The following is a 15,502-nucleotide window of genomic DNA, read 5'->3' as shown; positions in this document are numbered from 1 at the left end:
ACCCCTGCTCTCTGCCTCTGTGGCACTTGTCACAATTACAATTCAGTGATCGTGTAATTATTTACTATCAGCCTGTCATTGGAGACTGAACACCGGTCTATTTCAATCATGTTCACAGCTACAAACCCAGCACCCAGCCCCGTGTCTGGTACACAATAATTGCTCAATAAATACTGGTTGAATAAGTGAATCCAGAGTTCCAGCTCTTGCCACTCTACAGAGGGAGAAATGACCTGCCTGCTTTCTCCTCCAGCCCTAACTCTACCTTTGCTGTGACAGCAAAGAGGGCGCCACTCGGCAGCTGGTGGGCCTTAGACACGTCCGCTGCCTGAGTTCCAGATCAGGAAAAACCACAAGCAAGGACAGACCTCGGAAAAAGCATAAAGCTGTTCTCGACTCTGCTTGGCCAGGCCACCGTGATAAACACACACACTTTTACACTCCGTCCCTCCCCCACCCCAACTTGCCTGCCTTCAGGGCCTGCCCTCCAGCCCCTCCCCTGGTGCAAAATGCTTCTTACCTCATAGTGACCTAACTTTCTCAGTAGGGCTCTCCTCATTAATTCAGGCAACAAGCATTCACTGAGGAATTTCAGTGTTCCAGACAGTGCAGAGGTCAACTAATAGACTGTGTCAGGCTGCTTCCGCTTCCCCTCGAAAATGGAAATCATCTGAGCCTTGGAAATTCTCTTAAAAGCATAGGAGTAAAATTACTATGGGAAAAAGTCCAGGTCAGGGTACCATTCCTTAGAGTTCAGGGTAACGTTTTTAACAATTATGAATCACCTCGTGTTTTTCTCACTGTTTAGAGCATCTAAAGTTGTTAACTAGGTGCTTCAGTAGGAAACAGGCACAGCCCTGTTCCCAAAGCTCAAGGAACTGGGTCTGTGGGTGGAGCGGATTTGGGGAGGGGTGGGTAGGGGGGTGGGACAGTGGCAGTCCCCGTGGGCCTAGAGCTGCCACAGAGCAGCCAGTGAGGGTGGGAACACGGCAGAGGCACCTAACTCAGCCTGGGTGGGCTCAGGGGTCCCCTCTGACAAACTTATTCGCTTCACGTTGCCAAGGCAGAGGTAAGAAGCTTGCATTCTAGGGAGCAGTATCTGACCAAAAGGAGCTGGTAAGAGAGAGTGAAGGAGTCAGGAATGGGACTCAGAAAGGGTTCACGATAGAATGCTGGGAGTGGGGTTCTTGGGAAATAGGAAGGGCTGGTTCTCAGGCGCCTGTGGATTTTATCCTGAGGCCTGAGTGAGCCCCCAAAGCATATCAGGGTTGAGTTTTAGCAGCTTCTCCCCCAGCCCCAGTGTCTCGTGGGCCTCCCAGCCTCTGCCTTTGGGTTCTGTCTAGGTTCTCAGGCCTTTCCCTAGCTGTGGCACCTTCTTTCCTGTTTCCCACCCTCCACTGTCCTCTGGAGAGGGTCTGCTCTCCCTTACTGTGAGCCACTGCTCCCTCGCAGTGGTCGGAGAATGCAGCTTGCAGTGAGTCCTGCCCGCTCCCTCCAAGGGCCATGGTGTCTGAAACGACAGGTAGAAAGCTGATTTGGGGGACTGGCAGGTGGGGTCTGGCTTCTGAAGGATTGTGTAAGCTCCCTCCTACCTTGCTGAAAGGGGCAGGTCTTGGGTGAGAGCTGGGGTTGGGCACTAGATCTGGGGGCCCTGAGCGGGGACAGGAAGGGCGGGGTGGGGTGGCTTGGGAGAGCACGCTCACCAGCCCACTCTTTCTGCAGATCCCAAAATGGCGATGAAACAGGCACCTGGCCCAACAACCAGTTCGACACAGAGATGCTACAAGCCATGATCTTGGCCTCCGCCAGTGGTAAGTTGTGCCAACACGTGTGGAGTGGGAGACCTGGGGTTCTGGGGTGCATCCCACAGCACCGTGCCCCGAGACTGGCTTCCAGCCTATACGTCAGCTGGTCTACACAGCCCTTAATTCCAGGAAAAAGACAGATTAGAGAGTAGCTGAGGGATGGGGGCTCTGGGATGCCCGGAGGGAGTGAACAAGGAAAGATCCTTGGAGGAGAAGTAGGGAGCAGTGTTTACAAGTGTTGCCCCGGAAGGGACACCTATAGGTTGGGTCCTAGCTCTGCCACTTGCCATCTTTGTGCCTTTGATCAATTAATCTCTCTAAACTTCAGTTTCCTCAATCAAGAAAGTGGGAACAGAGACCTCAAAGGGTTGCTGTGAGGATTCAGTGAAACGATATGGCAAAGCATGGAGTACCGGGGCCTGCAGCCTGATCCGTACCCGCCCTGAAGCCAGGGAAGTGGGTGTGGATACTCCCAGTAGGAAACATACGCCGGACCCGTGGGGACCCCTTCTCTTTTTTCTTTGTTGCCCCCACTTCCAGAGCAGGATTTTGGTTTTCCCACAAGGTAACAAAGACCTTCAACGATAGAGATTCAGGTGATGCTACTCCTCAGGGATGACAGCCAAGAGTCCTGGGCATGGAGGGAGAATGACATCATTAGTACTGAAGAGTGCAGGCTCTGGAGGCAGGCCGGCCTGGATTCCAGTCCTGGCACCACCGCTTGGCTGCGAGTCCTCCAGCAAGTGACTCGTTCCCTCTGGGCTGCGGTCTCACTAACTATAACATCGGACCAGGAACAACAGCTCTCACTGTAGTGTCACAGGGGCCTCGGGACAGGATTGGCAGAGAGGAAGGGCACAGGGGTGAAAGTACGTGGAAGTCCGCAGTGGTAAAAATTGATAGATGGTGGTCTCTTTTGACCCTTGGTGGGATGGAAGGTAGAATTAGAATAATGCCTGTTTAATAAGCACTAGCTTCTGGAGCGACTAACCCTGGGCTTACACGGAGGCTGGCGGAGGACTCAGGCACTGGCCTCACTCAGTGAGCTGAGAGCCCCACTGTCCAGTGTCTCTGGAGGCCTGGTTAGTGGAGAATCAGGTAAAGTCACAGCAGTCATCGCTGCCGTCATGCCTGCATGCTGCCCCAGCTCACGCTCAGCAAGCTTGGTGGGCCTCATGTCGGTGGATCTTCTCACAACTCTGCAAGGCAGGTCTGAGTCCTTCCATTTGACAGATGAGGGGACTGAGAAGCTGCTTGCTCGAAGGCCCCCATTTTGAGCTGCAGACTGGAGATTCTAACCCAGCTTGCTCCTAAGTTCATGCCCTGTCTGCTCCAGTAACCACGTCTGCCTTTCCATCAGCCTCAGTTTCCCTTTTAGGCGAACAGGTTTCTCTCAATGCTGCATTATTCTCCCAGATTGGGGTTCCAGATAAAATACAGGATGGCCAGTTAAATTTTAACAACAAATAGTATTTTAGCATAAGTAGGTCCCAAATGTTAGAACTGGGACATAACTATACTAAAAAAAAAAAAATTTACATGAAATTCACATTTAACTGGTCACCCTTTATTTTCATTTGTTTAGTCTGACAAGGCTTCCCTGGATGTCTGTGAGGCCGTGGGGGCCAGGCCCATGGCTGATGAAGAGGAAGGGAGCAGCGGCAGGGGCACCAGCCTTCTGGGAAGACAGGGCTGGCCTAGGTTCAGGGGGTGGGGAGGGGCAGTGGGGCGGGGGCTGCTGTAATTCTAGAGAGGCCAGACCCTGAGTATGAGAGACGCAGGTGGTGGGGTCTGAGAAGACGCCAAGTTGGACTCTTGAGGGAAGTAAACAGAAAGTAAGGTATATTTAGCTGTTGTGGCTTTAAACCCTAAAGCCAGGAAGCAGCCTTTTTAGCCTAAATCCAGATTTTAAAAACAGAAACGGAGTCAGTATTTATAGCCCCAGACCCTCCCAGGAGGTCCCTGGGGTCACCGAAGGCTGCCTGCCCTGTCAGGGTTCCACCCTCCAGCCCACACAGGGCCTGACGCGGGAGTAAACCCTGGCCCTGGGGGATGGACCCTGGGGGTGGAGGTGGCAGGGTCAGGCCCTACTCTCACTTTCACACCCGATTCCTGGCCCTGGAGTCAGAGAGGTTCCTGGAGTCCAGCCCAGCCAGGCCTGTGGGGCCGCTGAGGGCGAGTGAGTGGGGAGAATAAGTACCTTGGGAGGCTTTTTACATAAACATTTGAGGGGAAGGTGTGCTCTCCAGGAGGCTGCGGTCTGTGGCTCCCACCCTGGTGAGTGAGCAGGCCTTCCGGGCTGTTTGGAGCTTCTGCCTTCAGCCCCTGGGTAGGGACGGCAGGGCAGAGGGGGAACGCTGGGGCTGGGAGCCCTTTCCCTGAGGTGAGGCTGGAGTGGGAGAGGGGAGTGGAGGCAGGCAGTGCCTTAACCTCTTCCTTGCTGCTCTTCAGAGTCTGTTTCTCCTTGTGCTCAGGGAAGATCCCAGTTCCTGCCCAAACTAAGTCTTGCAGGGTAGAAGGAGGTGCCCTTCTGCAGACTTGATTCTGCAGAAGATGAGAGCCTGCAGTCCAACTGAGGTTGGGGTCAGACAGGACCTTGGTCAAGGTCATATGGCTGGCTCTTAGTGGCAGAGCTGACCGGACAGAACTCCAGGCCGGCCTGTTTCTGTGTTATACCCTGGGTTTCCCAATCTTCTTCCCTCCTGGCTAGCCCCACCTCAGTGCATCCCACAACGCAGGCCGACATCAGGTCTGTGCTTCTAGGGAGGGGGTGGCAGGGGCAGGCTTTGTCATTTTTGTCTGCTCGGGTGCTTCTTAGAGATCCTGGGTGTGTTGTAGGATGTGGGTGGGCCTAGCTTCCAGTTATCCAATCCCGCCCTTCCTATCTTTCTATTTCTGCCTCCCTTCCCCCTTTTGGTGCCCATCTCTCCCCCTCTCTCTCTCTCACTGGCGCCTCTGACGTCTCCCCTCTTTGCCCCTAAATCACTTGGGAACCCTGGCTCTTGAAGCCAGATCTGGGCCCCTCCCCCCAGCACTTATATTCCCAGGCAGCAGGGAGGGGCGGGGCGGTGGAGGACCGGCTCCCTCCTGGAGTTAATTAGAGAAAATGTAGAAATGTCAGTGGAATGAAAGGGCTAGGGGAAAGAGAGAAGGAAGTGGGCTCTGCTCCCTCCCACCCAGCCCACTTCCCCGCCCCCTGAAGGCCCCAGACGTAGGGATTTGGGACTTGAAATGGAGGTTGTGGAAACCTGAGCCTGGAATGAAGAGGCGGAAAGACTGGGGCTCCTCTCTCCTTTGCTTTCCCTTGCGTCCCTCCCCCTCTGATGCTGTTCTATGAAAATATTTCCTGTCTCTCTATTTCTCAATCCTTGGTTGATGTCCCAGGATTACTCAGCCTCTCTGGGTTTAGTCACTCTCCCTGTGCATTTCCAGGGTCTAGGGTGGGGGTAGAGGAAGGCCAGTTGGGAGCCCTTCTGCTGGACAGGTCTGGGCTGGGCGTTCTGGGGCTTTAACTCTCTAGCTGCCAGAGGACTCCAACAGGAGCCCTCCTGAACTCAGCGGAGTCATCAAAACCCTGTGTTGTTCTTTTTTTTTTAACCCCCTGGAGGTAGGGGGCATGGAGGGGAGAAGCCGTGACACCCGGTATGGTGACGGTGACAGTGATGAGGGTGATGGTGATTTTGGCAACAGCAAGCCTTCAGTGAGCTCTCTCTAAGTGCCCAGGCACTGTGTGAAGCACTTTCTCCTGGAATCCTCACAAAACCTCAGTGAAGTAGGGTCTTCTGTATTTCTCTCCCTTCAATGCGCCACACATCACCTGGAGCCACGTGTCACCTGGATACGGTGTTCAAATGCAGATTCTGAGAGGCTGTGATTCTGTCAAGCTCCCAGGGAACTTGCAGTCCTCGGGACCCCAGTTTCTCCTTGTGCAGAGCAGGAAGCCGGGCTCTGTGATGTCACCTACTCTGCCATTGTGAGCCTGGGGCCACATTGGACCTAAGACAGTTGGTCAGTCATCATCTTCTCAGCCTCTCCCCTTCTTCACCCTCAGAGTAGTGATGAGGTTCAGGCCTCTGCTGGTGGTGACCATACCCTACAGCTACACCTAGGATGTACTTAGGCCTCACCCCCACCCCTCCCCACCCCCCTGTCCTGGCTGGTGTGGCCTCGGGCAAGTCTTTTACCTCCTCTGACCCTGACTTCTCTCACCTCTATAGCAGGGTACTACCACACACCTCCCTGGAGTGTTGCGTGCAAGTTAGACACCATCATGCACACGCAGCATCTAGCAAGGTCCCTGGCACAGAGTAGGCATCAATTGCTGTTCTGAAATGAATCCCTGGAGGAGCCCCCACCCCTCACTCAAAACAGAATGACTCAGTGCCCACTCTGTGCTTGGCACTGGGTGAAACAGGCTAGGAACCTGCAGGAACCGTGGAGGTCTAGCATGGAGACCAGAGAGGCTGCCTGGAGAAAGGCTGGGGCAGGGGCTCAAGAGCCAAGTCTCAGCCTGGAGAGAGATGATGGCTAGCGTGTTTGATGCCCTCGCCAGGCAGCGGGCACTATTCCAGGTGCTTGATGTATGTAATCTCAGTTACAACGTGCTTGTAATCCTGGTTAGCCTTCACCAAACCAGAGGAGGTAGGTACCTTTATTATTCTCATTTTGCAATTCAGAAATCTGAGGAGACACAGGGAGGTTAAGGAAGGCTTGGCTAGTAGGTAAAAGAGCTGGGAAAACAAACCTAGGTGGCCACTCTGGAGCCTCTTAGTTCTACCCTTGTGGGTCAGGATGGCATGTCCACTGCTGTCCCTGCTGGTGCTAGAAGAGAGGGACTTGGGGACCCTGAGGTTTAGCCCCTGACCTTCCCTTGTCTCTGCAGAAGCCGCTGATGGGAGCTCCACCCTGGGAGGGGGCGCCGGCACCATGGGCTTGAGTGCCCGCTACGGGCCCCAGTTCACCCTGCAGCATGTGCCCGACTACCGCCAGAATGTCTACATCCCTGGCAGCAACGCCACTCTGACCAACGCAGCTGGCAAGCGTGATGGCAAGGCCCCGGCAGGGGGCAATGGCAACAAGAAGAAGTCGGGCAAGAAGGAAAAGAAGTAACATGGAGGCCAGGCCCAAAGCCACAGGGCAGCCTCCCTCCCCAACCAGTCCAGCCTCTCCCTACCTGTGCCCAAGCCTCGGATTTCAGGGCTCACCCCCAGGAAACTGGTAGGGGCCCAGGCCATGCTCCCCTTGGGAAATGGAAACAAGTGCCCGGTCAACACCCCCCACCCCTGCCCCCAGGGGATTGAATATGCAAAGGGAGTTCTGCTGGGAACCCCCATCCAATCACTTGCTGTGCCCATGGGGGTAGTCGGGTTTGTGTAGACACCATTTATCACACCCCCTTCAGTTACAGCTGAACTCCTCCATCTTACAAATTCAATCAGGCCCATCCCCGACCTCCCTCCTGCCTACACCACCCTTCTCTTTCTTAAGGTGGTTGGGGTGTTGAGGTACCTGGTGACCTAAAAAGGCTCATAGTTCTAAAGAGTTGGAAGGGCATCATGACTTCTTGACCTCTCCTTCAATTCTCAAACTTGCCCCAAAAGCATGGTTTGGTGCCAGTCCCTTCGCCTCCTTCCAGAACCTGAGACCAAGCTCAAGTTTTTGGGAGACATGGTCACCATTCCCATGGTACTGATGCTTGCTGGATTTAGGGAGGGCATCCTGCTACCATGCCTCTTCCCAACACCCTGGGGACCAGTCTTCTGTTCTGTTCTGTTTGTCATCATTTAATGTTCCCACTGCATGCTGTGACTTCCCCCTCCCCAAACAAGAGACCCCACTGCATGTTCTGAGACAGTGTGGGGTGCTAAGATAAAGAAGGGTGTGGGTGTGGATGGAGGGTGGACAAAGCTTGGTCCTGTCAGTTAACAGGGTCTTGCAGGAGGCTCTGTATGCCCCAGGGTACCGACCAGATCCCCAGGTTCCAGCCAGAAGCCATGCCCCAGGCTGGACCCTCATCTCCCATGTACAGGGCAGCCTGGCAGCCAGCGTTGGGCTGAGCTTCCAGAACCGGTGGGTTTGAACTGGCCTTGTGGTCCAAGGCAGCTCTGAACAGGATTGGGACAGGTCCCCTGGAGAGGTCAGAGGGGCCTCTGTGGGTGCTGGGTACTCCAGAGGTGCTTCTGTGGAAGGATCCGTGTGGCCCCAGTAGGGAGGGAGGGGCCCGCTCAGCTATTTTTGGTCCCTGGGTTGGGAAGGACGGGAGCTAGAGCAGGGACCAAGTGGACAGAAAGTGTCAGCCTGAGATCAGGGCTTCTCCACAGGGCGCCTCCTGCCCCAGCGGCCCCAGCCCTTCACCTTGCCAGGTGCCATTCCTTCTCTGTGAAGGCCACTGCCCAGGCCCCCAGTCCGCCCCCTCGTGGCCAGAGCCTGGTTAAAGTCCCCCAGTGCCTCCTTGTGCATAGATCTTCCTCTGCTCACCCCTCTGCCCCCGGGGTCCCGCTCACCCAGCGGGGCTTCTCGAGAACCCCACTCCGGCCCTTACTTAGTATAGGAACCCCCTCCCTCTTTCGGCTGGTGTAGAATAACCAATAGTGTATAGTGCGGCGTATTTTTCCGTGATGGCGAGCGGGCGGCCGGCTCCGCGCAGCCGTCTGTCCCCGAACCCGCCCGCGGCGGCCCGTGCTGTGTTTTGTGCTGTGTCCACGCGCTGCGGCGACCCCCTTCCCGCGTACTGACTCCTCTAAGCGCTTCTCTTTGCATAGTCACGTAGCTCCCAACCCCACCCCCTTCCTGTGTCTCACGCAAGTTTTATACTCTAATATTTATATGGCTTTTTTTTCTTTGAAAAATTAAAAGGTTTCTTCTGAAAGGTGGGCTGTTTCTGTGTAAGAGATGGGGGCTCCTGGCGTGTATGGATGAAGTGATGAACTCAGAGTAGTATGCTAGAAGAGCGGGATCGGGAGGCGATGATTGTGTTGCGTCTCGGTTTTGTGTCACTGCCTGAGTATCTGTGTATAATTGTTAAATGCGGCTGTGTATGCGTGCAGCACGATTGTGCACATATAATAGGTGTCTGGTTGACCGTAATGGTGCCTGTGGGACTGTACACTGTGTGTGTAATCGGCTTGCGGGTCCGCAGTGGAGGAGGGATTTCTGAGCGCGACGTGGCAGTGCGCAGTTGTCTGTCTGCCGCTGTCTCCAGGCAGAAGAGCAGACCCGTGCGAGGGGGCGGCGCGCGCTGAACACAGAGCTGGAGCGGGGGCCGTGGACGCTTCCCGAGTTCCGCCCCTTCCCTGCTCAAGTGACCACTCTGAGCGCCCTCCCGGCTGCGCGGGAGGAGAGTGGACTCTCCTTTGCCCGCCCTCTTCCACCCTCACCCCTCCCCCCACCTCAGGGGGCTTGGGAATGCCGCGAGGGTGGGAGGGAGGGAATGCCAGAAGCCCAGTGAACAGCTTGCCCCTGATTTCCCATCTGGAATTCACATTCTAGGTTACACTCTGTAGCAAAGCCATGGAAACGCAGGGTTCGCGCTTCCTTGCGTGTGTGCAGGAAAGGGGGAGGGGGGCGTCCAGGGGACAGAGGGCACGCCGGACATCGGATTGACATCGGATTACCCGCAAACCAAACGGCCTCCCTCCTTTCTCGGCGCTTTTACTACTGGCCTAGCCCACCTCCCGCCGCCTCCAAGGAAAGATGGATTGGAGGTTGCTGCTGCCAAAGCTGCAGGCAACAGAGTGGGAGGAAAGGCCAGAAGGCGCGGAAGGATAGAAAGACCCACTAGGGTTATCAGGCCGGGTCAGTGAGGGTGAGGGCATGCCCAGGGGCAGGGTGGGGGTGGCTGTCTCTGGACATCCTGTGTACTCCTGGAGCGGGTCAAGCGTCTGCCAGCGCCTGAAGTCTGTTGTCATGGAAACCGAGCCTTCCACATAAGCTTCTGGGGGCGGCCTTCTTGCGGGGGAGGAAGGGTGGTGTGCGCGGCCTGAGATGCAAGCAGGGTGTTGTTTCTGAGAGCCAGGCTGCAGAGGGCGGGGTGTCGCCCTGGTTGTATTCCAGGTGCGGCAGGAGACTGGCAGAGCAGAGCGTGTGAGCAGCTGTGGTTGGTCCCCTCATTGGTGCGTGTGCCTGTGCGGCCTAAGCCAGAAACGCACGGCCTTCGGGGGTAGGGAGGAAGGACGCAGGGAGCCCACCTCCACATCCCCAGACATCCTGGAGAGAGAGCTGCCCAGGCTGCAGGGCTACCTAATGAGGCTTTTAGTTCCAGAGCTGCCCAAATGGCCTCCTGTCCTCTCCAAGCCCCGCCTTGTCTATCCTGGTCTGGTCTGTAAGGTTTCTTTGTGCAGGCCACTGCGTGCTCAAACAAGTCTGAGTATCAAGACGTCTGTCTTTTGACCTCTACTGGGCAGGCTCAGGTTCCCACCCCAGGGTAAGCCCTAGCCGGGAAGGTGGTCTGTGGCCACCAAGTGTGTCCACAGGGAGGGGAATGTGGGAGAATGGCAGTCACAGGCTTCCCTTAGCAAGAGAGGCCTAGGTACTGCCAGGAAACTGCAGGTGAGGTCTGGAGTCATGGGGAGGTGGGGGTGGAGTCCCAGAAAAGGGTTCTGAGCTAACAGGCAGCAATGCAGAAGGGCAGGGGCTGAACTGGGGCCCCACTCCCTTACAGAGGCAGCCAGCCCTGCACCCAGCCAGCACTCAAAGGTGCCGCCACCCTTCTGATGATTTGTCAAGTCAGTCACAGGCTTGAGGCAGGACAACCGGGGAGGAGCCTGGATGACAGTGAAGAGTGCAGAAATTCACAAGGAAGCTGTAAGGCAGTACTGTTTCAATGCTTTATTAACAGTTGGAAACAAACCCAACAAACTGGAGGTGATGACATCCCAGAAGCCCAAGAGGCGAGGGAAACAGGTTTGCATTTTGTCCCTTTATTATTATTATTAAATGCATCTTAGCAAAAGTAGATTAAAAAAGAAAGGGTCAAAGCCCCAGATGTCAGCAGGGAGGAGGGGACTGAGGGGAGTAGCAGGCCCCCCCCCGACCATAGTCCTCCCAGCACTAGCTCAGGGGGGCTGCTGGCACCCCTTTGCACACAGGCTCTAGCAACCAGAACCCTTCTGCCCAGCCTCAAGGCCTCCCTGGGGGCGCCTGAGGTCTAAGCTCCCCTTGCTCTAAGAACTATACTTTAGGGCCAGGCCTTTCCAGTGCCATTCTCGCCCCCTACCTGGGGGTGGCGGGAAGCTAAGAGGAGCACAGGAGGGCAAAGTGTTACCTTTAGCCAGAGAATCTGAGCTTCCTGTGGCTGTGGCCACTGAAATATGTGGCCTTCCCACTGCTGAAGAGAGAACAGGGTGGGGCGTCCCTGGGCCCACTTCTCCAGAGCGTCCAGTTAGCATCTGCACATTTGGCTTGATAAATATATTAAATTTATAAAAACTCTTTGTTGTTTGAGAGCTCCTATTACGCTTAGGCCTGGTCCAGCTCAACCAGAGAAGAGCCGCCTCTGGCCCCCAAGTCAGATGTTGGGGGTGAGAGTCTGCACTGGCCCAGAGGCTTCAGGGCTGAATGGAGGTCCAGGGCCTTGCTCAGAATTGAGGCTTGTGGTGAGAAATCCCAGGGACTCTGGAACCTGCCATCAAAGCCTCTTATATTATGGAGGTGAAAGGAGGAAGGCTTTTCTTTAAAAAAAAAATTCATATAAAAATAGATCCATTTGCAAAACAATTTCTCAACCAGGAGGCTCCACCTCCCCTTTCCTTGGAGACAGAGGGTAAGGTGTGGGGATGGTCACAGGACAGCCCACACTTTCAGATGAGACCAAAGCTCTGGGGAGGGCGTGAGGAGGGCCCGTGGCTCAGCCGCTGGGGGCTGGTACGGGGGAGGGTTGAGAGAGGCCAGGGCAGGTGCACAGCACGGCAGCAGGCTGGGGGCGGCTCCGCCCCACCCTGCCCTGCCTGCCTGCCCGCCCCCAGGCCCTGGCCTAGGCAGATCCTCCTTGTTTGGGGAGGTCTTTCTCAAATGGTGGGGTGGGAGGGGGATCTGCTCCCCACTTCCTTGGAAGCACCTCCCAGTGCCTCCCCACCAATAATAGACAACAGGAGCCGGGGCAGGCAGAGCAGAGCTGGGGGATGGAGCCCAGAGGTTCCTAAGCCCATGCTGCTCTCAGGACCAGAGAACACACAACAGAAAAGCACAAACCCAGCACAATTGACCTAGGCAAAGCCCACTAGAGAGGCAGGGGCTGAGACAGCAGGTGGGCCTTGTCTGAGATGAGGCCCCGGAGAACAGTGGAGACACTTGGGGTTAAGGCAGCAAACACGGAGCCTGCTTTGGTAACGAGCCAGGACTGCCCCGGTTGGGCTTGGGCCCCCCACACTTCTGGCCTCCAGGCAGCTGAAGCTGTGTGCGATGGGCAGAGAGCAGCATGCCGGAGAGTAAGGTGGGGTCAGGGTGATGGGAGCGGCCACCGCAGAGGAACACCTCCGCGACCCTTCAGGCACATGCTGCAGGCAGGAGAGTCGGGGGCTCCACCGAGGAGCTGCCGTGGCCCCAGGACCTGGCTTAGCTTGCACGGCCGAGCAACTCTGTGGTCTCCTCGAGGATGGTGGGGACTTCCTCACTCTTAGGCATCTTGGCAGGAACACAGGTCATGGCATCCTCCTTGGTCAGCTCTGAGACTAGCTGAGATGTGGCTGCACACGCTGCCTTCCTGACGCCTGCAAGAGAAGACACGAGCCATCCTGTCCACAGAAGGCCAGTTTCCAATCCCTCTCCATCTCTACGGCAGATACTCGGCCAGAAGCCATGCACACGCATTGGCCAGGTCAGTTCAGAGGCCCTTCTTGTACAGGACGGGGAGAGAGCCAAGAACACATGGAAGATACCTTTGTGGGGGCAGGAGTTGGGGCAGAGCACGGTGCAAGCGGGAGAGCAAGTCTGGCTCTCACATTCCTTGTGACAAGCAGTACAAGAGTGTAAATACAGCTCTGCAGACAGAGCGGGGCTCAAGTATCAGCAGGGAGAGCGATAAGTACTCAAAATCTGTTTTCTCATTGGAGAGTCATTGGATGTAAACAGACTCAAGCTTAGTAAACAATAGTAGTATTTTGTTTTCTTGGCAGTCCTCATGGAAGCTCCTAGGCCAAAATCACTGTCAGCCAGCCCAGGGCAGGGAAGGCTGTGTGGCGGCCAGAGGGGCTCCTGCAGAGAGGAGCAGCAGCCGTGCACTGTCACACATGAGGCCACCCCACCTGTGTTCAACCCTCCCGCTTGGGCCATGCCCACGCAGCGAGCTCTTGTCCAGCTCTTCAAGGGCAGCAGTGGTGATCCAAAGGCCAAGGGCAGGTGTGCAGTGTGTGTGGGTGTGTGAAGGGAGAAGGGTGAGGGAAGGTATGTTGGGGAGGCCAGAAGGAACCCTACAGAGGCCTCAGCCTGACAGGCTAAGGGCTAGTGAAGCTTCAGTGGCCACCCTAAATAGGAAGAGAAGAACCAGTCCCTCCACGAGTTCCTGTCCTAACTGCTGGGAGTTGTCCCAGACACTCATTAATTCATAGACTCCACGTTCCTGGTCCTGTATCCTCAAGCGGAAAGCCGATCCTTGGGACCGAGCCTGTCTCCAGCTGTCTGCCGCTTGGCCTCAGAGTGGCCCAGAGAGACTGCGGGGCACAAAGAGCAGCCTGCCTGGGGTCAGAGAAGCCAGAGACAAAGGCCACAGATGCTGTAATTCCCGTTCTATGAAATGTCTAGAATGGGCAAATCCAGAGACAGTAGATGTGTGGTTGCAAGGGCCTGGGGGAGGTGTTAAAGGGGGTGTGACTGCTAATGGGCATGGGGTCTTTTTTGGGGATGATGAAATGTTCTGGAATTAGTGGTGATGGCTGCACAACCTTGTGAGTAGACTGAAACCACAGCTGTATACTTTAAAGGGGTGCATTTTAGGAATGTGATTGATACATCAATTAAAATAACAAAAAACCCAGCTCTGGGTCACAGGAAGCTGGGTGGAGAAAGCAGCGCCTAAACCTTGAAGAAGCAGACAGAGGACAGAAGGCCACACTCTCGAGTGCAGGACAGGGCAGCAGCAGGTGTGAGCAGGAAGAGGTCCTGAAGAGCCAGTGAAGCAAGCGTCCACCCTGCCTTCTTGGGACCAGCAAAAAGCTTGAGGTGGGACGGAAGCCAAACAGGGTCAGGGGGCCCAGGCTTTCCCCAGGGCTGTCGGCCTCTGCAGAAGCGTGACCAAGTCTACACACAGGTAAGAGGGAGCACACGGCATGCCCACAGGTTACCAATTTATAGATCTCCTCCTCCTCCTCCCAGGGACTGGGATTGTCTAATAAGAGGAGAAAGACCAGTGAAGAGCCTGGCTGGCAGGCACAGGGGGAAGGCATGCGGCGGAGACCACAGGATTTCACATCCCTTGTGATGCTGCCTCAGGGACTGAGCAGGGAGGGAAGGGGCCCATGGGAGTGCGACCAGGATGGTCTTCTATCTCCAGCAAAATCTGCTTCACACCTGCTTGGTTTTTGCTCTTTTTTGAAATACTCCCTCCTCTAGGACCCTACTTCTCATGTCCGGAAAGGTGGTGGCTGATTCTTCGAATTCAGTCACCAGCACTTGAGAAAATATTCCAATTATATTTGTTTGTATGTGACTCAAGGGCTAAGTACATGTTAAAATACTACTTCCTGACTCTGGACCCAGGGAAAAGGAACTACAGGAGCATTCATCTTGGACAACATGGGCAAAGTCAGAATTCAAGTGGGAAGTATCTTTAGCTGTTTCTCTCTTGGGTTTCTTTCTCTCAACTCAGAAGATACCAGTTTGTACCTAGTCAAGCATGTCTCTATATTCTTCTAGATTAAAAAAGCTGCTGATGCATTACAGATTCATAAAAATGGAGTGGAGGGTAAGTTGGGAAAGACCAAAATTTCCCTTTTAAGCCTAGAAAGTGGGGATACCTGATGTGGCCTAAGGTCAGAACAAGAAAACTCCTGTGGGAACTGGGAACAGGATCAAGGAATCCTGGCCGCCACCCCAGCTTCAGGGCCGCAGCTTGACCCTCCAGCAGATGCCCTCCGAGCCTTTCCCTAACTTGCGTACTTGTTGAGACTATTGAAAAGTAGCTGCAGAAGCATATTTTGCTTCTATGGGACCAGGGAGCCCTAACCTTGAGACACTGGTCAAAGCTCTCTTAGGCCAGATCCCTACACGTTAGGGCTGAGCCAGATAAAAACACCAGCAAAATCAGGCATAGATGAATTAGAAAAAGGTATTTATAAAACACAGGCTAGGAACTGCTACTCTGGAGGAAGCACTCTTGTTAACGAGCTTCCTTAGGGAAGAGGAAACTGGGGCAGGTGCGCAGTCGTCGCCCCTGAAGAGCTCAGCCCTGTCTGAAGCACTAATTCCTGTCCTATTTTTATTAATACACAAGTGGAGGGAGATATAAGTGGTGGTAGAGGAAACACTCTTAAGTTCTCTAGACATGTGGACATTGGAAATTTCTCTGAACCGATTTCACCACATCCAGGCTCTCCTTGGCAGAAGGAGAGTGTAAGAGTATTTCTGGCCCACACAGAGGGCTCACCATCATTTCCTGCTCCTCACACAGGCCTTGTGGAAAGAGTCCTGGACCTGGATTCATAAAAGCAGGCTCCGGTTCTGGCTTTACCAGCAGATCTTGGCAAGACCTTACCTGGATTTCAAGC

At 55.0% G+C, this 15,502-nt stretch overlaps 2 protein-coding genes across 33 annotated transcripts in view; one reads left to right on the top strand and one right to left on the bottom strand.

Annotated features, from left to right (window-relative positions):
- LOC113895237 (protocadherin gamma-C4) overlaps positions 1-8,673 on the top strand; it is a 182,256-nt gene extending 173,583 nt beyond the window's left edge. For 24 of the 30 annotated variants that reach the window (XM_027546184.1, XM_027546179.1, XM_027546174.1 and 21 more), the window contains 2 exons: positions 1,723-1,811; positions 6,688-8,468. In XM_027546184.1, the coding sequence (XP_027401985.1) occupies positions 1,723-1,811; positions 6,688-6,914 (316 nt within the window). In that variant the 3' untranslated portion in view covers positions 6,915-8,468. Of the gene's footprint in view, positions 1-1,722; positions 1,812-6,687 lie in introns of all 30 variants that reach the window. The other 6 variants (XM_027546162.1, XM_027546189.1, XM_027546187.1 and 3 more) reach the window with 1 other exon arrangement.
- A 1,943-nt stretch (positions 8,674-10,616) lies between these two features.
- DIAPH1 (diaphanous related formin 1) overlaps positions 10,617-15,502 on the bottom strand; it is a 113,655-nt gene continuing 108,769 nt past the window's right edge. Inside the window, exons 28-29 of one of the 3 annotated variants that reach the window (XM_027546161.1) lie at positions 14,081-14,124; positions 12,388-12,511 (exon numbers count right to left, since the gene is read on the bottom strand). In XM_027546161.1, coding sequence (XP_027401962.1) covers positions 12,473-12,511; positions 14,081-14,124 — 83 coding nt within the window. In that variant the 3' untranslated portion in view covers positions 12,388-12,472. Of the gene's footprint in view, positions 12,512-14,080; positions 14,125-15,502 lie in introns of all 3 variants that reach the window. The other 2 variants (XM_027546159.1, XM_027546160.1) reach the window with 2 other exon arrangements.

This window comes from Bos indicus x Bos taurus, chromosome 7 (genome assembly GCF_003369695.1).
Source record: "Bos indicus x Bos taurus breed Angus x Brahman F1 hybrid chromosome 7, Bos_hybrid_MaternalHap_v2.0, whole genome shotgun sequence".
In the NCBI taxonomy this organism is placed as follows: Eukaryota; Metazoa; Chordata; class Mammalia; order Artiodactyla; family Bovidae; genus Bos; species Bos indicus x Bos taurus.
Note: the sequence above shows the minus strand (reverse complement) of the source record. Positions and strands in the feature narration are given on the sequence as shown.